General features: G+C 38.9%; 2 protein-coding genes across 7 annotated transcripts in view; one reads left to right on the plus strand and one right to left on the minus strand.

The window, feature by feature from the left end:
• Positions 1–16,855, plus strand: part of col9a1b (collagen, type IX, alpha 1b) — an 18,025-nt gene extending 1,170 nt beyond the window's left edge. The window contains exons 3-38 of one of the 2 annotated variants that reach the window (XM_005915473.2): positions 87–173; positions 364–496; positions 836–1,232; positions 2,190–2,273; positions 2,853–2,873; positions 3,233–3,295; positions 3,400–3,435; positions 3,518–3,580; positions 4,512–4,565; positions 4,898–4,933; positions 5,102–5,125; positions 5,235–5,288; positions 6,127–6,180; positions 6,379–6,411; positions 6,493–6,549; positions 6,643–6,696; positions 8,214–8,267; positions 8,387–8,440; positions 9,508–9,561; positions 10,128–10,181; positions 10,304–10,357; positions 10,456–10,509; positions 10,625–10,678; positions 11,130–11,174; positions 11,289–11,342; positions 11,422–11,475; positions 11,578–11,631; positions 12,249–12,320; positions 12,492–12,527; positions 12,632–12,676; positions 12,790–12,822; positions 12,943–13,089; positions 14,821–14,875; positions 15,794–15,982; positions 16,095–16,172; positions 16,401–16,855. In XM_005915473.2, the coding sequence (XP_005915535.1) occupies positions 87–173; positions 364–496; positions 836–1,232; positions 2,190–2,273; positions 2,853–2,873; positions 3,233–3,295; positions 3,400–3,435; positions 3,518–3,580; positions 4,512–4,565; positions 4,898–4,933; positions 5,102–5,125; positions 5,235–5,288; positions 6,127–6,180; positions 6,379–6,411; positions 6,493–6,549; positions 6,643–6,696; positions 8,214–8,267; positions 8,387–8,440; positions 9,508–9,561; positions 10,128–10,181; positions 10,304–10,357; positions 10,456–10,509; positions 10,625–10,678; positions 11,130–11,174; positions 11,289–11,342; positions 11,422–11,475; positions 11,578–11,631; positions 12,249–12,320; positions 12,492–12,527; positions 12,632–12,676; positions 12,790–12,822; positions 12,943–13,089; positions 14,821–14,875; positions 15,794–15,982; positions 16,095–16,172; positions 16,401–16,597 (2,687 nt within the window). In that variant the 3' untranslated portion in view covers positions 16,598–16,855. Of the gene's footprint in view, positions 1–86; positions 174–363; positions 497–835; positions 1,233–2,189; positions 2,274–2,558; positions 2,801–2,852; positions 2,874–3,232; positions 3,296–3,399; positions 3,436–3,517; positions 3,581–4,511; positions 4,566–4,897; positions 4,934–5,101; positions 5,126–5,234; positions 5,289–6,126; positions 6,181–6,378; positions 6,412–6,492; positions 6,550–6,642; positions 6,697–8,213; positions 8,268–8,386; positions 8,441–9,507; positions 9,562–10,127; positions 10,182–10,303; positions 10,358–10,455; positions 10,510–10,624; positions 10,679–11,129; positions 11,175–11,288; positions 11,343–11,421; positions 11,476–11,577; positions 11,632–12,248; positions 12,321–12,491; positions 12,528–12,631; positions 12,677–12,789; positions 12,823–12,942; positions 13,090–14,820; positions 14,876–15,793; positions 15,983–16,094; positions 16,173–16,400 lie in introns of those variants that run through there. The other variant, XM_005915476.3, reaches the window with a different exon arrangement.
• Positions 16,856–18,105: 1,250 nt separating this feature from the next.
• Positions 18,106–22,710, minus strand: part of LOC102311109 (collagen alpha-1(XIX) chain) — a 103,024-nt gene continuing 98,419 nt past the window's right edge. For 4 of the 5 annotated variants that reach the window (XM_005915483.3, XM_005915485.3, XM_005915482.3 and 1 more), the window contains one exon: positions 18,106–21,196. In XM_005915483.3, the coding sequence (XP_005915545.1) occupies positions 21,096–21,196 (101 nt within the window). In that variant the 3' untranslated portion in view covers positions 18,106–21,095. The remainder of the gene's footprint in view (positions 21,197–22,710) is intronic. The other variant, XR_006053246.1, reaches the window with a different exon arrangement.

The following is a 22,710-nucleotide window of genomic DNA, read 5'->3' on the forward strand; positions in this document are numbered from 1 at the left end:
CACACACACACACACACACACACACACACACACACACACACACACACACACACGCCCTTTGACTACTTTCTCTTTCCTTCTTGCAGCTGTGAGATTTTCATCTCAAGTTGGTATTCATTTGGAGCAGCAGTCCATGTGCCCTCAGATCAGCATTGGGGAGGATCATTTCCCAGGTGGACTCAAAATATAATACAGATGAAGTAATGTTATTGTGAAAAGAAAAAAGAGTGTATAATGAGAATGACCCCAACATTTTCTCTGTAAATAGACATTAAAGGAACACTTAAACAGCACATAAACAATAAGGACTATTGTATTGTAAGCCGTATAAGATGTATATTTAACCACTTATGTGTCCTTCAGGATTTTATATCATGTCACAGTTCCACATTGCTGAGTTGGCAAGAAGGGGCACTGTGAAAAAGGTGGCTGGACCATCTCCTCAGAATGTTGCTTATCAAATAGGCCCAGCATTCAACTTCAGAATCAACACAAGGTGAGGTGCTGTGCTTTGAAATGTGTGAGTGAACACCGACACCTAGTGGTTTGTCTGGTTTAATGCCGTTTACCCTGTCCATGGTCCTGACCGTCAAAGGCGCGATTACCTGCTCCACCCCTTTCCTTTTGTGACCCATCTTTAACTTCCACACAAATCACACACAGAATAAAACCTTCGTGTTGCAAGAGATGTCAATAGGTTTCATTTTATACCAGAGTCATTAATAACATTCTAAAAAATCAAGAAAGTTCATACATTCTGATCGATCCGCTGATTTTTAATTGAAAAAAATAATAATTCTGAGGGTTTAATAACTGTGCACCCTTTATGCTGCAGATCAGCCTATCCGCTTGGATTGCCGGAGGAGTTTGCATTTTTGGCAGTGCTGCGCATGAGTGGCAGCACCGTAAATCAAAACTGGAATATCTGGCAAATGCAAGATGTGAACGGCGACGAGCAGATGGCCGTCAGGCTCAACGGGGAATCCAAGTCGTTGGAGTTTACTTTCACAGCGCTAAACGGAGGGAGGCAGACTGTCGTTTTCAGCCCCCTGGGGTTTCTTTTCAATGACCAGTGGCACAGAGTGTTCCTGGAAATCAGCAGGGACTCTGTGGCCCTTTTCGTGGACTGTGTCCTGATCGATTCTCAGGATATTCCACCCAGACTAGAAGTCAGCCTTAATGGCTTCACGTTAATAGGAAAGCTCAAGGATAACCCGGTGGTAGCAGTTCCGGTATGTCTCTTTTAGGACTAAATTTAGTACTAAAGTTTCAGACCCATATATAGTAGGGAACAGTACTTTAGGATTTAACACCATAATTGGTCTTAGATCTAATATATTTCGATTCATAATGTTTCTTATTTCATTACAGATCATTTCCCTTTCTTTCTTTCTTTCTTTCTTTCTTTCTTTCTTTCTTTCTTTCTTTCTTTCTTTCTTTCTTTCTTTCTTTCTTTCTTTCTTCTGTTAACCTGTAGGCTTTGACTATTTCATATTGAACTACACAAAATATAGTATGGATGATTGTAAGGCACATAAAAGACACACTTCCCTGATACATAATGACTTTTCATTATTTATAATAGAAAAATAGAATTCATTATTAAAGCCTAAGGACTGTTTTGATTGACCACCCACGTGACCCCAGGCCTACACTTTTTCAAATGTCTTCATTCTGATGTACAAATCTTTTGCGTTTATTCCCATAAACTTCAATATAGTGACATTACAACTTAAATATTTTTCAAGTGATTGCAGCATCAAAGCTTTTACTATGAAAACAACCCCCAAACAGTCTTTTATTTATATGCACAGGAGTTCTTCCTTCCGGGCGCCCGTTAGCAAGGTTTTCCAGCATCCTGTTTGGTAGTCTGTGGTCTCCTCATCCAAACTTTACTGATTATTATTATTATTATTATTATTATTATTATTATTATTATTATTATTATTATTATTATTATTATTATTATTATTATTATTATTATTATTTGTTTATGTTATGATATGCTCCCTGTCCATAACCATGAACTTATTCGATAGTTTTAGTTTTTTGGTTTTATTCTTTAAATATTTTTTTGTCTTATCCTAACTGACGATATATTATTAAAGGGCCTAACCTTTGGGACACAGACTGTACTGTACTTTCACGGTATTGTGCTAATTAACAGTATTTTTTTCCTATTTCTCTAGGTTGAACTGCAGTCAATGCTAATTCACTGCGATGTGACTCGAGCCCGGAAGGAGGAATGTTATGACCTCCCAGCCGGGGCATCGGTAAGAATGATCAGTTGTAATGAAGAGGGGGGAATGGGCCAAAACAACGTCCAGGATTTGCGCTTCACAGAACAAGTTGCTGACCACGATTATCTCTTTGTGTCTTTAATTTAATTTAATTTTTTCATTCTTATATAAAGATAAACGGTAACACTAAATGTTGAATAAAATTCATTTTGGGTCGTAGCAGAGGTTAAATAAACCGCTGATCCTGCCTATTGGTAGTGTCAGCAATGTAGCCCCTCCCTGTGGTGTTCCCCTGCAAACCCTCCAATCACTTCCTGTAACCGGTCATTGTATGAATATACATGAGCCACTGAAAGCTATGGGACCTTTGGCTGTCTAGACAGCTCTAGCCGGAGTCAGTTGGGTTATTTTACAGGGGGCTCCTTCAACCTAACAAACCCCAGAGAAAGGACTACAACTTTTACCTTTCCTGCACAGGGGAGATCATGACAGGGGCCCAGCGCATTAAAGGGCCATTTCTGGTGCTGCTCTTGCAGCTTGTCCTTATTTGCTCCTCTCAAGTAAGTCTCATTATGTTTCTCTCTCTCCCTGTTTTCTCTATTATGTCTGTAGACAGATGTGGCAGAAGTGCTGGTAAGTTCTTCTGCAAGCGTGCATGTCAAACAAAAAGATAATTTACCTGCAATTATGCTTAGACTGGGATTTCTTTCTTCGGTTAATTTGTTTGAGCGTCAATCTGTTGTGGAAAATGCAAGATTTTCAGCTTTCATTTAAATTGGTTCTTTGTTTCAGTGTTTTGTCAGCTACTGAATAATTTAAAGCCGAAATTCTGTTTCAGTATTTCAGAGACAGTCCTGTCTATAACATGGCAGTGCACCTGTTCTTGCTCTTTTCATATTGGCTTTTGTCAGAGGGACAAAATTGTTGGGTATTTATCAGAAACGTAATCAGATATTTTCCTATTACATTACAATTAATTTCATTATACATAGAATAACCAAGGACCCCCTGGCCCCCCTGGCCCTGCAGGTGTCCCAGGAATTGACGGCATTGCTGTAAGTGCTTATAGTTTTTCACCATTGTCAGTATAATCTGTCAGACACTTTAAAAATAGTTCAGTGTTTGGACCCCTGAAAGTATTAAATCTCTTTTGTTTCAGGGAGAGAGGGGAGACGATGGCGAAGACGGTCCTCCTGTAAGTATTACATATAGTAAAAGATTTAAGTAATTGTATCAATTGTGTGTCTTTTTCACTGAATATCTATAACCTTTGTTAGGGACCCGACGGAGATGCAGGTAAACCTGGCTCTGGAGGATTACCTGGAATTCCTGGAAATGATGTGAGTGAAGTATATTTTGTACTATTAGGATCAGCATTATTTTATAAAGTTATCAAGAAACCCTGAAACCTGCAAAGGGGGTGGGACCACAAGGTGTGTTCCTCCCACATAATAGGTCATGTTTGCACGTTAGACTTTTGGAGTGAAATTTTAGATGTAGAAGGGGATCTTAGTGCATGTGTGCAAAAATTTGAGGAATTTATTTGACAGGATGAACGAGTCCCAGTTTCCTTTGCATCACGGCCTGCATGTTTTAGGTTCCTTTCAGAGTTTAACAGTGGGTTAGGAAAACACAAAAGCCCATCTTATGCTTACATTTTGGTCTTTAGGTGAATTCACTTTCACTTTAGAAGTTTAAACAGACCAAATCAGTTACTTAATTCAAAATACAAGATAAAAAAAAGTCACTGCCTATAGAAACTGCACCCAAAGTGACAAACAACAGGAGCTTTGTTTGGCAGGCTACTCTTGGTGTCTCTTGTTGAAAATTCTCAAAACAGTGTGGAATGATTTCTTTCAGTGTCGTGTTTGAAAAGAGCCGGAGGAATGTTGCAGTCCTAAAGTTTTGCCCTCTGACCTGGCGCTTATATTTTCTTGTGTGCTCGATAATTTGAAAACCCTTTTGTGGACGGAGCAGAGAAGCGTGAACTAAAATTCTGGGGTGTTAAAGTCAAGTTATTCCCACTTCCGACAGAATAGAGCAGAATTCCTCCCACACAAGTATTTTGATGGTGTAACATATGGGGATCAGCTGATCAATTTGGAAATATCGACTGGGATGGTGGGGTGAAAGGCATTTTCTTTTGACATCATAAGCAACATATTTAAATTCTGAAAGTGTCTTTTTTAAATATAAGAGCAAAACAGGCACTTGATTTGTTTTGAGATTTGCCATGATGTGTTAATTTCACTCGATGACTCTTCTCTGCAGGGTTTGACAGGCCCCATTGGAGATCCTGGGCCTGACGGTCCCCCCGGACAGAAAGTGAGTGACTAATGAGCCTTTGCTTTCCTGCTTCAGAGACTGTCAGTGAAATGGTGCCAAGCTGCTGTCCAGTCTTTTGGCATGGCAGAAAGAGCCGCAGTGCATAAACCAATTCCTCATGACAAATGAGACTTAATCCTGCAAGTCTTCTGTGTAATCCCCATGAGGCACAAAGCCCCAACATCTTTCCTAATTAGGCTAAACATTGCCCAGCTCAGTCATGTGATGAACTGAAGGAATGTTAATTTGAACTGCTTGCAGGCTCAAATAGCTCAGTTTTACCTGAAAATGGAATTTCATACCTAATCCTGAAGTTTATGTTTGTTTTTTAGGGGGAACCTGGGAAACCTGGACCTCGTGGAGGAGCTGTAAGTAACATTTCCTCTTGAACCCCACCAGTCACAGGAAATAGCCAATCGAGGCCACCTGGAAGTCATATGATATAGAAGCTGTCTAAATTTTAGTGTTTAAGTCATTGCTATGTTCACCAAACCCTGTACATCACTCATAATGAATCATATTGTACGTCTCCTCAGGGTGTTGGGCCAGATGGACCCCTTGTAAGTAATTTGTTTATACAACAAATACAAGTTCCTGTAATTCTAAAAGTTTAAATTATTTTGTATTCAACATGTGTCAATAATACTGAATGGTCTGAAATGTGAGCAGGGGCCACCGGGACCTGGAGGACTTCCGGGTGAATTGGGAAAAGCTGGACCACCTGTGAGTAGAGGCAGAGAAAAAGGACCATTGTCGTTCTTTTTTTATTGAGACAGTGAGGAGGATACAACAGGATACAAGTATCTTTCATGATTACAAACTGATGATATAAAAGAAGAAGAAACTACTGTTACAGCCATTTCCTTATTCACAAGAAATAGCCACAGCAGGTAGCGTAAACCACCAAAAATACATAAACATATAAAAGTTGCATTGTACATCTCTACACCCTGTAGGTATGATGCGTTAATACCCCTATAAAGCGACAAAATATATATGTGCACATGCAGAATGCATTCACACCCACACACACTGTTACCAACCTGAAAGTATCATCTAATCAATTCAGTTTTCTTTTTATTACAAATAATTATTTTGTCTAAAAAGAAAGTCAACCCCCAAAAATGTAAATCATATTTTTCAATCAAAGACGAACTTTTGGCTTTTTAAAATAAATCATAATATACATTTCTAATCACAGTAAATATATTTTGTCCTATGAAACATGAAACAGTACATTAAATATCCAAAAGAAAAAAATCCACATTCCTGTGACCCAGCTGTGCTACAGTTTATTTTCTATATACCGATATAATTGACACAATCAGAGTCAAAATCTAGTGGTTTAAAAATCCCTGTTAATAGTTTGGTTGTGTTCTGTAGATAATAATCCACATCTTTTATTCTGAAAATCAAATTGTAAGCTGGTAATGTTGGTTTGCATGTGATTAAACGTCAAGAAATGCCTTGCTGTACTCTTATCCTCTTGCATGTTAGCAATTATACACCATGTGCACAGCTTCCCTGTGTAGACTTGATGTGTTTACACCTCTTATCACAGGGGGCCATGGGTGTGAGAGGGCCACAGGGACCTCGTGGACCAGCAGGGCCCAGAGTAAGTGATTAAAGGTTCATTTGGGATTTGATGAAATTTCCAAACTTTCTAGATGTACATGTTAAAGCCATTAGGTTTAATTGGTTAGTTGCCATCAATAAACACTGTTGTCTTTATTTTAGCGTATTTACAAGCTCCTCTAATCACTGATGATGTTGAATTACGAAAATGTTAACTGCAGTTTTCACTCCATTTCAGGGTGCTTCTGGAGTGCTTGGCAGCACTGATCTGGTAAAATTACTTTCCGTATTTCTTGTTTTGTTTTTACACTAGATTTTAGGAATACTTTCTGACTTTTATTGTGTTGCTTAGTGTCCCAACTCCTGTCCACCTGGGACCTCGGGACATCCTGGTCTTCCTGGCATGAAGGTGAATAGAAGTCACTTTTGTTTGCTCTGAAATCACATTAGTATCCCAAAATAGTGTTGTTGTTTTAATAGCCTTGGCCTGCCTTGTTTCTAGGGCCACAAAGGTGCAAAGGGTGAAGCAGGAGAACCTGGGAAACAAGGACACAAGGTAAAATATGTTAATGCTTGCAAACTGAAATCTACTCCACGACTATGCCTAGCCATATGAACTGATATAAACACTCGGCACATAAACAAAGTGAATTTATGCTCCTATAACTGTGTAAATAATCACTAAAAACACCAAATTTCCGCCCGCAACTGTCACAACGTTGCACATCGGGGAAAAAAATGCGCGTGACTTAAACTTTAAAAAATTGATTCTCGACACCACTGAGACAAGGATTATTTGTGCTGCTCAATTTCAAGAGGAAGTGATACAAGCTTGTGTGTAATTTCTCTGACTCCTTGTCATGCACGGGCGATGATTTATTCGAAATGACATTCAAGCAGATCTAGCTTCTCCCTGTAATGTGTCCACGCACTATATAAATGGAAATGAGGCTGGGGCTATCTCCCTTTATCACCCCCATGCCAGGATATGATTTACTGTCAGCTTGCACTCCTTCACTGAGAGTGATTTTCTCCTTCACTGAAAGTTTCATTTGAGGCGCCTTTTGCCTGCCTGCAATTCACACAACTCTCACACGCAAAGATATTTACAGTTAACAACAGAACGGCACTGTGCGGGGCTTTAAGAGTATTATCTCACGATATTTGTAAGTAATGTTGAAGTAGAGAATAAGTAAATGTTGCGTTTATATGGAAGAAACTGGCATGATGTAGAAAGCAATGCTATTTATATAAAAGCATGGGGTGTATTTACATTTGAAGTCGAAGGAGACAATGGTAATCTAAATTGCATATTAATTATGACATATGACCCGACTCCAACCTTCACCCAACATGAAGACTATTGTTTCATTCACTCAAAAAAAATCCGCTCACCAGAAAATCAAGACATTTTTTGAATGATTTAACAGTCTAGATAACTTTTATCTTCTTGAAGAGCAATAATATTGTCCAAATAGAAGAATATGAATTCTGAATCTTACATCAGATGGTAGTTGATCAAGCACTACTAATTTCTCTCATAATAAAAGCAGCGACTGACCTGTTTGACTGCATTAGTTTCGGCTTGTTATGTAACATTTCATTATCATCCATATATTGTTTACATATTTTAATTGCTGGTTTTGATTCGCATATTTAAAAGAATAAATTGCCCTTTTTAACAAGAGAAAATGTGCTCCGCTCTGGTCCTGATAAATATCTGTCTTAATGGATATGCTTTCTCGGGTGTACCACAAATATATTATTTGTAATTTGCAAAGCTGGGGACCGGTTAAATGCTTGTCTGGTTTCCCCACTTGCAATCCATTAAGAAGTGGGTATTAAACACTTTACAGAATGGCTGCCCCTATTTTCTAATTAACACACAGTGGATAAGAGCAACATCAATTTGTTTTTTTCTGCAAAAGAAACACACTGATAGGTTGCCAGTGCCATCACGGTTCACAGTATGCCCACACTCTTATAATGTAGTTAAATTTGCAGCCCAATATTTCATCTGATTAACTAAATATTGCTTTTCAAATGATTTTCTTTCTTTTTTCACTCATCGAGGGCGCGGAGGGAGAGCAGGGAAGTCCAGGGGAGGTTGGAGCCCAAGGACCGAGGGTGAGATACAGTGCTTAATCAGTGAATTAAGAGTCTTTCAAGCTACAATTTGTTTGTTACTGTTCTGTGTTCTGTTAATATGCTCACCAGGCATCTGCTTAACCTGTTTGTTGATCCAGGGACCTCAGGGAATTCGTGGAGCTATGGGAATGATGGGCCCAAAGGGAGAGAGGGTAAATGTTTCTTTCATTTTTAAGCCCACGACACCATGTATGTAAACAGTAATTGGTAAATCATTTAAATAAACCCTAATTTTGAAATTAAATATTCTTAAAAGATAAAATATAAGTTCTGGAGAAAACATGAGTTCATTTTGAATTTGATACCATGAGTTTCTTAAAAAACGCAGACCAGTAGTCACAAATAAAGTGAAAAAAGTTTAGCAATTAAAAAGAGATGAACTTATTTGATTGGCAAACGAACAGTAACATGAATAAATTGAATGAGTCTAGTCTTGAATAAGATTGTTGAGGGCACTGCATTAATAAAAAGACATTATTCTATAGTGTAGATGCTGCAGTCGCCCACAAGCACTTATGAAAACAGTTGGCAGTAAACACTTTTTTTTTCTTGCATCCATAAATGCAAAGTGAAAAGAAAATGTTGTTCAATTGCAGTTCATTTGAAACAAAATGATCAATAACTATCCTGTGGTTGGAATATATTCCTGAGCAAAAGGACCGTGTGGCTTGTTATTAGTACTTAGCTCAAAAGCCAGCATTGCTTATGGTATTAATGGTGTGACATCAGTACAACTGATGGAACATGGGTAACTTGCACATCTGTGAAGGCGCAATTAGTGCCAAATTATATTTTAGGACAAGACAAAATTATATTTTGTCTTGCTTATTTCAGCAAGACAATACCAAACTACTCCCATGTCTTACAGTAGCATAGCTACACAGTTAAAGACTGTGGATGCTAGCTTAACTGATTGCAGTCCAGACATGTCACTGATTTAAAAAACACCGTGTTGGCTTTATAATATGCCACATTATAAAACCAACACAGGGTTAACATGACCTGCCACAACATTTCCCAAACACATTAGCTAGATTTAAAATTCAAGATCATGTGTTTAAATTGTTTTCTCGTTTTTTTTAATAGTCTGTGCTGTATTTTATTGTACTTAAAATATCGTAAAAAGACTTTACTAAAAAAAAAGAATCAAGATCAATCATATTTAATTGGTAAAGTGTTGTAATTAAATGATATTAATACCTATTTTGTTCTCTGGCAGGGACCTCGAGGTCCTGATGGAGATCCAGGTCCACAGGGTGTTGCAGGGGCAGCTGTAAGTTTGTTTCAATGTAAATACATTTGTGGTTCATAAAGTTACCAAAACTAGAATGAGAGGCAGAGGGTTCATGCTCCTCTTAAGTTGAACTTGGGTTTGGGAGACAAGTATCCACTCTCCTTTCATGATTATGCTTAAATCTCTTAAAGCTTAGAGCTAGCATTGGATCAGGTGACCCTGAACAATTCATTAGTTATGCTGCTATAGACCCAGGCTGCTGGGAGGACTTCCCATGAAACACAAAGCATTTCCTCTGCACTCCCCCTGTTTTCACTCCTGATTTGTTTATATGCAAATACTGAATGTCATTACCTTTAGTGTACTCTTTCTCATAGTTTGCATTTTGTCCTGTTTGTTCTCCTCGGTCTCTAGGCTACTTTTTTCTCTCTCCTCTTTTTCTTATTGCTCATTGTGGATTGCCTGAATATTGAGGGGTTGCTATATATACCTTGCTATATTGTATATAAGTCCCTTTGGCAGACTTGTTGTAAAACGGAGCTACATAAATAAGATTGCTTTGAACTAAAGATGACATGTAAATATAACCTGACAACTTATTTCAGGGGGATGTAGGCCAAAGAGGTGCTATGGGTGAACCCGGGCCTAAAGGCGAACAAGTAAGCAGCAGCACTTTATCATTACAGATATGAATATTTTCATAAATAAAACATAAGAATAACTAGACTGTTTGTTTACAGCCATTAGAAACTATTGACCGTTGGATTGCTTTGTTGTTTAGGGTGCTCAAGGACCAAGAGGACTCACAGGTGTTCCAGGTCCCAAGGGCGAGTCTGTGAGTGTTGTATCAGTGATGACAAATAATCCTGTGATTATCAGATAGTGCACATTGTGAGCAAACCATGCATTGTTCTTTCTCTCCTTTCTCATCAGGGCTTACCAGGTGTGGATGGTCGTGAGGGTATTCCTGGAATGCCTGGAGCAAAGGTTGAGCATTATTACACTGTTTAATAGTTGTAACTTGTGTTATAACTTGCAATATTATAGAAAGTAAACATCTATTTTTCTCAGTAGATTAATCTTTTGCTCTGTTTCCCTGTAGGGAAGCGTTGGGAAGTCAGGCATCCCTGGAGAGGTTGGACTTCAAGGGCTTCCGGTGAGTATGACCTCTGAACTCAAACTGTCACAACTAAGTCATTTCAACGGGTACAGTTTATCTAAGCTCACATATTTTCTCTGGGTTTACATTTCAGTAAAGAACTGTTGGGTCGCATCTTATAATGAATATTACACAGTGCGCACATAGTGGACGGTGCTGTCAGGTAGTGATTACTGTCATCCTCAGGCACAACTGCCAGAGCAGAGTTTTGATGTGTCAAGTTTAGGGAATTTATGAGAATCATCTTGAAATTTCGAATGATTGCAAAAGCCTTACGAGTTATTATCTTCTTATTTGTGTCAAAATGTAATTATATCCACTAATCCAGCTTTTATCCTCTCTCACTGTTATGATGATGTTCATTTTAAGAATGGTGCATTGCTCCTCTGATTGAAAGCAGTTTTCCTTTTTCTAGTGTCGTATATAAATGCATGTCCTCTGTTTTTAGGGTTTGCCTGGTGTACCTGGACCAAAAGGCACAAGTGGCCCTAAGGTGTTTTCCCTGATCAATATATTAAAAAAACGTTTTTTCTGTTGTTAATTGATTTTTATTATTTTTTCTCTTAAATTGTTACTATCTGAAATAAGCTTTGATGTTTCTATACAGGGAGATTCTGGTAACCCAGGCCTTTCTGGAGCAATAGGATCTGCTGGCAAACTCGTAAGTATGAACAGGGATTGTGGAAACATCAGTATAGCTAGTGTCACCTCTGTTATGACACTGTATCGTGTTACTGCAGGGTGAGCGTGGAGAACAGGGAGAGCTGGGATCTGTCGGGCCCATTGGTGAGCCTGTAAGTGTTTTTTTTCCCCAAGAAGAATTTCTGTTATGCTTGTGCTTTAGATTTAAACTTTACTCCATTTCACCTTCTTATCATCTCCTTTTTGACCTACAGGGAGATAGAGGACAGCAAGGTCCTGCAGGTCCCGCTGGAAAGCCAGGTCCCCGGGTATGTTATAAAGAAAAATTCATTAGACTGTAATTGTTAAGTGAATCATTTTGATTGGGAAAACATTTATTCTTTTTTTTTTTTTTTTTTTTTTTAGCTTATTTTAGCTTATATTCTTACCTTATTTGGGAAAATGCATCACTTTAAAAGGCCTGGCAGCCAATGTGTCCCCAGCAAACAACAACAGCAATCAGTAGAAAAGCTGGTAGACTACATTCCTTAATTATCTATAGATTTTTTTTAAAAAAACTTTGAATGAAAGAAACCAAAGAGAGGGAAACTTCAGACTCTAAAGTCCTGGCTGTTGTTTAGCTGGAATGTCTCAGAGAATAGATGGAGGCCAGATCTCACACAAGGTCTATTTTCACAGTAAGGGGAGACCAAGCAGTGGGCTGAAAGAGCTCTCTGTTCTCCTGGCATTCCTCAGAAAGCCGGACGGTGATCAAAGGGAGAATGGCACACACACACAAACACGCCGGAGAGAATGACTAGCAATGCTAAGCTTTACAACAGTTACTTCTAAGCATGGTGTCAAGGGGGCCTGTGCTGGACATTTTTTTTCTTTATCCTTGCTTAAATGTTTCGACTTCTCCGATGTACATATTTTTTTTTTATAGGGACCCAAAGGTGACCCTGGTCTTCCTGGTCTCCCAGGTCCTCCTGGTCTGCCTGGAATAAAAGGAGAAAGGGTAAGTAAATAAAAAAATTCAGACAATTTGCTTAAAAAATGCTAAAAAAGGTAAAAATGGACTCAATAATCAACAACAACCAGCTGATCGGCTCCCTCTAGAGTATACAAATGGAATATTTTGTACTTCTGAGTTTTGCATGGCGTCTTCATCTGTTTTTATAAATTACAGGGAGATCGTGGAGAACCAGGACCCAAAGGAGAGCAAGTAGGAATGAATGAATTCTCTCTTAACAGGAAAATACTGAATTTAAATAACAAATGGGTTTCTTTGCATAGATTATTTGAAAACTTTTTCCTTTCTTTCCACAGGGAGTTCAAGGTGATGAGGGAAATCCAGGAGAAAAGGGGGATGTTGTAAGTGGTTACACTAACACTAACAGGATAAATCTGACATATTTTACACGTTCACTCTTACCAAAGCACATCTGTAATGTTTCCAACATTTGTGTTTGTTATTTTTGTCACAGGGTGACTCGGGAGAACCCGGCCCTAAAGGGGAAGTGAGTTGAAATTCGTTGTTTTTAACCTTAATAGCATCACCGTTTTCCTTTTGTGCCAAGTGACTGACAATGTGCTGAGGTTTTAAAATGCTTCTAGTCTAAAAGCTATTGTCTTTTTAGGTTGGGAACCCCGGTGAGGCTGGCAGAATAGGTCCCGAGGGAAGTCGAGGACAGCCTGGCATTGAAGGACCACCTGGCACACCTGGACCACGGGGCATGCAGGGAAACAGAGGCCCACCTGGAGTCAGAGGAACACAGGGTCCTGCGGTAGGTCCAAGAGAAAGTAGTTACCACTCATGAACCAAACTCTCGGGCCTAAGGCTTACAATTAACTGTAAATGTAATAAATAAAATAGTCAAATTGTAAATACATAAATAAATAAATGTTACTACATAAAATAACAATTTTGTCTTATATAAATGGTTTTCAGCAGAAGTGATGTGAACCCAGCTAAAATTTCATTATCTGTCATTTGTTTCTTCAAGTGGTTTCTAAAATGAATCAAGGATTTGCCTTATGTGTTACAGAGTATGCAAACATGCCACATTTTCCACAGCTTTAGTAAGCAAAAACACGATCAATCCATATAATGCAATGATTTCAGTGTATGTTTAGTGTTTTACTTAAAAAAAAAGCCACAAAGAATTCTAAGTATAATTAATAAGTGAATTAAAAAACAAGATAATACTCAGATAGAACTTGAACAAAACTTTAAGACTGTGAAATGATACATCTATAGGATATAGCAGACTTATGGTGGCCCTGAGAGGTCAAATGCACTGCAACTAAAAAAACCCCCAAAACAAAACAAAAACCCCCCCACAAAACACCAGCGAGTAGAAAAACGCTGCAAAAGCTCACGAAACAAAACAGGCATGTTTCTGAGGAGACAATAACGTGACATGCAGAAGTTGACAGAAACCAAAGCATGTGCAGGATCGCTCTGAGACGCTTTAAAAGAAGCGGAAGATTCATTTGTGGAGAGGGAGAAAAAGATGCAGGTACTGTGTGTTTTAGTCACACGATTCATTAAATACTGTAGCTACATGCTTTCTATTAGCCGCTTACTGTTAGCTTGTAACGCCTGCAGCTGTTCTGTCACGTTAATGTTTCCCAAAAACACTTTGTTGTGTTTTTGTGATTTTTTTTTTTTTAAATTGCAGTACTTTTGACCTCCCAGCGCCACCGTACCTGGGCCTAGATTTGAACTGCGGGCGTTGTTTCTTTGAGCTCACTGCGTCATAATGCCATTCATTTATTTTTTAGAAATAAATTTATGCATGTAGGTATGTATTTATTTTTTAAAATGTATTTAGGAAGTAATTATATAATCTTACATATTTTTTCCTCAGAATAATAATAAGCAGGTTAATGAAAAAACACATTGTTAAGCTTTAAGTTAATATAGGGTTCATCACAGCCATACACACTTTTATTATTTTGATGGCTTTGATATACTAATAATACTGCAAAATAAATAATAACACAGACGAGTGTCATATAGCAACAGTGAGTACACTAAACTCCAAAATTCAAGATGCTCCTGAAATACTGTTTCACTGATATCTTAGAAGTTTCTGCACCCACCTGATACTTCAGTCTGCGTGAAGTGAATCCCCACTTGCCCCCGGCTTGCCGGTGTTCTGGCATCCCTCTACAGGGAGGTGAGCAAAAGGAATGCTTCCTTATCAAGATCAGTGAAATCCCAAATTCAAATTCAACACCTGTGCGGTTGTAAGGGGAACACTTGTATCTCCACAAATGTCAACTTTTCAAGAGAGGAGAAAGTAAGCCTGGTATTCTGCTCTACCACTGTGCACTTTGTGTTTGTTAATCCTGTTATATAAGCCTAAGAACAGCAGTGTTTTCTCAACATAAAGAGGACTTAATAATCTTTCATTTTAAGATGGTCTGCTTCACTGTTGAGTCTCTGCATTAAATGCCTTAAACTCTGTCATGAAATCTATTAAGTCATCTTTTTCCTTCTTCCCTTCTAGGGTAAACAGCCAAGTGATCAGCACATCAAACAAGTTTGCATGCGAGTCATGCAAGGTAAGAAAAGATAGGCCTTTGACCCCATTTATCACTCCCCCGTGCCTCATTTCATGACTTTAATACATCCCAGAATGCCTCATTACACAACCACACACAGAGCCACGGCTGCATTTTCTCATTTTTCCGGGTGGTTGCTGAATACTCTGAAGTTGAAAAAGCGAAGGTCTCATAGCCAAAACATGAAATAAGCTTCAGCCTTTGTTTATTTGATGGATGAAAGATCCCTCCTCCGAGTTTTAGAAATGTTTCACCGAAGTCACAACCTCTGTTCTCTTCATTCTTTTGCTCTTACGTCTTCACAACTCATCTCCTATCCTCATGACTATTTTATACCCGATGCGCTGAAAAATTAATTTCACCTCCAGCAGACCTACACTCCTCTGCTCCAAGCAAAGAGTCTGCCTGGGAAGGAAATCTTTAAAAAAAAAAGGAAAAAAAAAAGAGCAGTTGAGCAGCTACAGCATGAATTTTCATCAGGAGCCAGAAAACTGGAATTTTAAGTGCAAAATACCGTGCAGAAGGGAGCCACGGGAGTTTAATATTAGATCCTTTGCACCATGAACATAAATTTTCTGTCACTGATTGGTTGAAATAAAGAATATTATCTCCTTTCTGCTCAATTTACTGGTGTCCTATGGAAAAAGGTTAAAAGCAGGAAAGGCTTGAGGGATATCATGACCACACTTTCACCTCGATCGTGTCCAGTGCTCAAGTTTAAGAGCTCCCACGCGAGAATTGTTTCGGACCTAAGTGTGACATTAGTTTTTAGAAATGAGCCTTCTGGTGACAAATGATTTATTCTCAAGTGTTATGCCTTGAAAGTGCCCTTGACAACTATCAACCAGAGCTGTTGAGAAGCATTCAGTGACTGTTTTTCACCTAATGGTTCATCATCTTTCTGTTGCGCTTCCACAGAACAGCTGACTCAGTTAGCTGCTAGTTTAAGGAGGCCAGAGTCTGGCATTGCTGGTTTACCTGGAAAACCCGGCCCACCGGGGCCTCCTGGTCCTCCAGGAGACAACGGCTTCCCCGGGCATGCTGGCTCAAGAGGCCTTCCAGGACTCAAAGGGCCACCAGGACAGATGGGAGCAAAAGGACCCAAAGGTGATGAACGCGCTCTCCTTATTTGCTTTTTAATTAGACATTAAACAAAATTCTTTTTTTCTTTTTGTTTTTTGTAAATAAATTATATATCATTATATAATACGTCTTACAGGTGACATGGGAGACAGAGGGGCCAGAGGACCCATTGTTCGAGGACCGAAAGGTCAACCTGGACCACCTGGACTTCCTGGTGAGTACATTTTTATCTCTGTATGACTATCATCATGCACAATTACACATTACAAAAGTTAAACAACCTAAAAATAAAATAATAAAGCCTACATTGCTAAATCTAATCTATTGAAAAGCAACCAACAGTCTTTTATAATAAATCATGTGAGTAGCTGTTACATTAAGGATAAATGTTAACCTGTTTGTTAAAGTCAGCAATTAAGTAAAGCATATTTTGTCATCACAGGGGAACCGGGAAGGCCTGGCTATGGCCGTGACGGTCAGGATGGGCAGAGGGGACCTCCTGGCATTCCTGGACAGCTCGGTGTGCCCGGGCCTCCGGGTCCAGCCGGTCCTAATGGTTACTGTGACCCATCAGCCTGCAACCTTCAGGCAGGAGCTGCGCAGCAGTCCTTGGATGTGAAGGGACCTGCAGGAAACTAAGAGACATTCTGGCAAAGAACAGAAAGACTGTCGAATTATCTCCCCTGAGCACACAGCATTTTTCACAGTTTCTTCCCAGGGGCTCTAGCTGGCACAGTGCCTTTGATTCGCTAACCTCTTGTCTTACGAGCATGTTTTGTGCCAGCCACATCTCCATCAGAAGCAGCCAGCCTCTTTGAGTCGTGGAAAAACACACACATATATATATTTTTTTATGCGCTGCAAAAATCTAGCCTGTTCTGGTGTGTTTTTTTTTTTCTACCTGAGAACTGTTTTGATATATTCAGGACTGTGCTCCCATTTCCGACATATAAAAATGACCAGAAATGGTTGTTTATCCCACTCTCCTTGTACCTCTGCCTGAATTTTCTTTTTGTGGTCTCCCTTAACTAGTTTTCCGAAATAAAAGCTCTTTCTTTTCCTCCACTTTTCCCCAGAACATCTCAAATAATTAACAAAATTGAATCAGGATGAGGATTTTTTGGGGGTGGGAGCTGGGGGAGCTGAGGGTTTCAAACCATCATGGTCTCTATGAGCTGATCTTCCAAAGATAACCTTTCTGATACCCTCTTTTGAATATATAGTTTTACATTTCTGACTGTCTTTTCAGGCTTGCTGTATGGTGTAAATCTGTAAAAACTGAACAGTGGTTACTTCTATTCCCTACAAACCCCCTGATGTGAAATGTTACCTCATTGTAAAGAATGACAACAGAGCACAGCTGTGCATATGTGGGAGTATGTTTGAAGGATGAGGGAAAACCATCATCAAAGTAAGAAATACACAGGACAGCATATGGAGTGTTTAATTTATTCTGTATACCGGTGTGATTAAAGATAAAAAGATATTTTGTAAAAAGTATCAGGAAATGATTCTTAACCATTTTTCCAAGAACCTCGGAGTTAAAAATAAAATAAAATACAAATGTCACAACTGACTAAACAGTCTCACAATCTGCCAGCTGTTCGCACCTTTCAATCACATCACCAGATCCTCTGCAGCAGATGGTGCGTTCCCAGTTACAGAGGTACAAATTTCCATTTTCTTCTAAGAAATAAGCACTTTTCCTCATGACATAGTCAAAAACTCTCCAGAGCAGCTACTAAATAATTGTTGCAGTGACAATGTTTGCCTCAGTTGTTTCTCTGATGTCACAGCTGCTTAAATAAGTTCAATTCCAAACTAGTTTGACACATATCCCTCGCTATTTACGCTACTACATTTAAAAAAAGCATGTTGAAATAGTAAACTGGCTACCACCCCACCCCCCAAAACAAAAGAACAATAATTAACACAGAAACAGCATCAGGTTTGTGAATAAAGTTTTATTGAAAAGAAGTTTAAGTGCAGAATATACAAGGAAGTCACGCACTGAATAACATTTATTGCACACGTGTAAGGCAGATGCCATTAATCAGTGTAAATGAAAGAAGCTGCAAAGAAGGCTGTAAAGTATAACCTCTGATGCCTGGTAACCACCCACCCCCCCACTCCCCCTTACACTCCCCCAACAACAGGAACATCACCGCGCCTGTTCTCTGTCATCCCATCAGCACGTCAGCTGATAACAGGACTGCAATATGTGTGTTTTTACATAGACATGAGGCTTTCATTCGCTTTTTCAGTTAAAAGGCAACAGTTGTTTTGATGTCTCCCCCCCAACAACAACAAATCTAATCATGTAGTTGTGGTAAACCAAGACTGAGGTAGGTGTTCAAACAAAGAACAAACATTGAAGTCACACGGCACAACATGAGCTTATAAAAGAGCAGAGATCAGTTTCACTGAGACCAGCAGGCAGACATTTTTAATCCTAGGGACCACGCTGAGAGTCTGCTACATATTACATCTCATTACAGGCTTTGCTTACAAGATTAGATCACATGTGGCAACTGGATCGACTTACATTACTGGAGAGAATATGCAAAAAAAAGAAAGAAGGTGGAAAGCGGTGTTATTGTTTTAGGACGCTTCAACCTTCAATGACTCCATCCACGAGTTTGCTTTCATCTGACATTTTCCACTTAGAACAATTGGAGTAATATGAATGGCTTCAAATTTCTAGTGAAGTGAGCTGTGTCATCAGCAGCCAATTTGTGTCCTCCCTACTTATTATGCTGTTTAGCTAAACTGAAGCCACAAACTGGTGCACATTAATATCAATTGAAGCTAAATTCAATATATGGAGGGAGGTGCTTTCATCAGCACGCTGAAAAAGTTTAGGTCACATTAGTTTGCTGATGCTGTCTCATTTGAATCTCATCAAGGTCAGTGTTATTGTCTCTGATGGGAACCCATTAAAACCGAATATGAAAATTACTTTGATGAAAAGACAGGAGCCCCTAGAAGGAGGGGATTTTATGTGGCCTACAAAAGCAAAGAATAATAGTTTCCCATTCACATTACAAAAGCAATGAAATACATGTCCAGCAGGGGGCTCTTTCAACTCACAAATGAAGTTTGTGGCAAGCGTTTGATTCAGTACTCCTCTAAAATTAAACCCACCCAGTCTGATAAAATTTAGCAGAGATAAAACCAAGCTGGCATGCTGAGAAAAATGTAAAAAAAAAAAGGGGGAAAAAATCTGTAAGATGTGAGTTAAAATTTACATGTATAAGAGAAGAATAATGACTGTGAAGTACAAAGGGAAAAAAGTGTCAAACAGCAGATGTTAAAGGAGAGACAGAAAGAACCGAGCTCTTAATGTCACAAAATTTCAGATACACACAAAGAACGTTTCAAACATGAATCACAGCAGGACTCTTTAAAAGTAAAATTAAAGCCTTTGCATCAAGCTCTAATTAAACAGAGCTCAAAATGAAAACCTGAGGAAACCAATATACACTACAGGCTAATTATCTTTTTCTTCTACACAAAAAAGTTATTGTTTAGTGAGATTATAAAGTTTGAAAGAACAAAAACTTTTTAAAGAAGTGAATAAACTAAAATCCAATGTGTAAATGCTGGATTTTTAAAAAAATTCCTTTGTCATCTTTAGCGTACTTAAGTTCTTAAAATGTGTGTTTCTGCACAAGATCTACACTACAGTTACACGGCCTGTTTAGATAAAATGCACAGGCTTCAAAGGTTTCAGAAAATTCATAGCACATAAATAAATCCAGTCTCAAAGCTCCCTGAAACCCAACTGTTAAAAACACCACGGTGCGATTACAAGAAAGTTCAAGTACATGAAAAGTTTGATGCGTCTGTTAGCTGTAGTGTAGTATTCTGATCTCCTTTGTGTTTGTGAAAATCAAAAATATACATAAAAACCAGAGGAATTGTCATACACGACACCTTGTAAACAATATGTGTTAATAATTTGCAGCACTGTGACAGGTGAGAACCTTAACGTGTTGTTACAATGACAAAAAATGGATGAAAATGATGTTTTCAGGTCCCTTAACGCACCCCATTACACAAGAAAAATGAAAAGGAAAAACAAAAATTGAAAATACACAATATTTACAGATTAACTCCACAGTAAAGCTAAATGAAGGGTCACGCTACAATCACTGAACACAAACGCCATTTAAATTACATTCATTTCATGTGGAGAAAAATGATGTAAAAGGCTAAAAAAAGAAGCTCCAGACAAACAGTGTCACTGAGCTGTTTGTTGGTTTTGTCTTACAAAAGCTTTGGCAATCCTCGCCGACGAGTGCTCAGTTAACAACTCGTGACTTGCAGAAAACTGGAAGACGCGTTAACCAACAATTATACGGCAGCTTCTTTTAAAAGTGATCATTGTACACGACGCAAACGTGTCACCAGAGACTCCATCGGGATTACAGGTAATCCGAAAATCCACTTTCTAGTAACAACGTCACTCAATATTCATGCTACATTTCCTACATTCATTATGACCATTTTGAAAATACATTCTTGCAGAATGCGGCTTAAAATAAATAATTTCTATATCAGACACGTCGGCTGCACTTTGGTTACATAAGGCGCTTCATAAATCTGCTATTTTCTCACACCTCCACGTACAATAAGTACATTCGCTCAGCTAATCTGTTCCTCAAACGCACAGAAACTCGTGCAAACACGCACGAGAACACAGAAACATGAGATGTACCTTCGGTCGGCACAACAGCTTATCTGAGTGCGAACAGAAGAGTGCATAGACATGCCCATTAAAGAGGCAAACGCATAATTAAGATGGTGTTTTTTTTCAGACAGGAGTCATTTCATGGTCTTGAAAGACATGAGAGTTGACAAGGAATGCATCACGTCACAGTAGAGGATATGAAATTTAAAAAAAGGAAAATAACTTAAAAGTACTGCATTGCAAAGAGATTTCAGCTGTATTCAAAACAAACCCAACAGCAATCCCAGAAAAACAAAACCCAGACAGCATCTGAGTGTTTTAGTAAAGTGAAAAAAAGAAAGAGGTCAGCGGTGAGTCTCTCCGACTTCCCCTGCTGTGTGGCTGCAGCACTGAGCTCAGAGCCGGATGGCTGTCTTCGTAATTGCTCAAACCCCTCTGCTGGGCTCACAAAGATGGAAGAAGACAGTTGCTGGGGTCGCAAGTACCGGGGGGTCCACGGGGCCCTGGGGAGCCAGGAGGGCCCCGAGAAGAGATCCCAGGTGGGCCTTCACAGAGAATTAGAGTGCATTAATTACGGCACCAGGCTGCACTTTATCATCATTCAGAAGAGCTTTCAATTAGTGATAAAGCAGGCACATGTTCCCCTCACAAACACTCACAGCCATTCACTGTCCATACAGGCGAGCTGTACAGAATCACAAATGGAGGGTAGCCAGCTGTGAACATTATAGTGCTTCTGCTACATTTAGATCATCGCCTGGAAGTCCCGCTCTCACCACTCACACGGACCTCGAAATTGCACGGAGTATTAAAAGTATACTATCTCCAAGTAAAGAAAGCTACACGAGTTCAAAATTAGCAGTGTGGTAAGATAAATTCGTTGTACAAACACATGTACAAATAGGTTTATTAATGTTAAAACAAAGACAAAGAAACCCCTTCCATTCACAGAGCAATCTGCTTTGTAAGTATTTCCAGCCGCCAGCTTTAACCACCAAGATAAATCACTATTCTCAAGCCATTTCTTGTTAAAGTTGCATTTTCCCCATTTCCTTCGACTAACGAGCGGGCTGGCTAGCAGGACCTTTTTCTTTATTATCGTGAATGTATTGCAAGTCCTAAATTGAACTCACCACTGGAAATAAGCATCGGGGAATTGTGTATTCTTATTTTACTTAAATGCAAGTTACAAGCAAAAAGGTTAGCCAGTGTATCCAGGGTAGTGTTACCTTTGTAAACATGTTTAGAAGAATTAAAACAAGAACCAGGCAGATTTTTACCTTTGGTTTGTTAGCAGATCTGCTCCATTTATATTCACTAATGTATACTTCTTCTTTTTTAAACCAGCAGTGTCTTTGAAATCAAGTGTCAAGCAGACGACAATTCCTATTGAGAATTATTCATCAGCATTTCAAAGCACAAGAGATAAAACTTCCTGCTTAGTTAATTTAGTCAATATTTGATCAGAAAATGACTCAGCCATTCTAAGGTTTGCTGCTTCCAGTTTCTCAAAGCGTGAAAGAGTAATTGCAAGGCTAATTAAAAATAAAAAACAAATATTAGGTGCAGCTTCTACACGGTCTTTTTATTTTAGAACATTTGAAATTGCATTTAATTTGTTTAGTTTTAAAATCAATTAAAAAAATCAGTCTGTAATTACAGTCGCAGTTCTTCTTCTTCTTCTTTACTTTCATTTAATTGAGAAATGCTCCTCTGATGTAATGCAAAGTGGGACTGCAGTGAGTATCAATAGATCACTATATAGCTGCATTGGAGGATCATTCAGAACTGAGGACATCTCATTTACAATTAATGAATTCTCCGGTTTCTCTGTAATGAGAATGGAGGAGAGAGGAAGAACACATCCTCGCTCTCTGATATGGTGAGGTCATCGCGGCCGATAAGACATTAGTATCTCATGTTACTTAGCAACAGCTTGCTGAAGTGTCAAAGCGGTCTGCATTGCTTCATGGTCTCTTGTATATTGTTCATATACGAAAACAACACCAAGAATAACACCTTCTTTCTCAGAAAGCCTGCAAAAAAAAAAGACAAGAGA

The sequence above is a fragment of the Haplochromis burtoni genome, unplaced genomic scaffold, assembly GCF_018398535.1.
Source record: "Haplochromis burtoni strain Fernald_Lab_line unplaced genomic scaffold, NCSU_Asbu1 Contig_12, whole genome shotgun sequence".
Lineage (NCBI taxonomy): Eukaryota > Metazoa > Chordata > Actinopteri > Cichliformes > Cichlidae > Haplochromis > Haplochromis burtoni.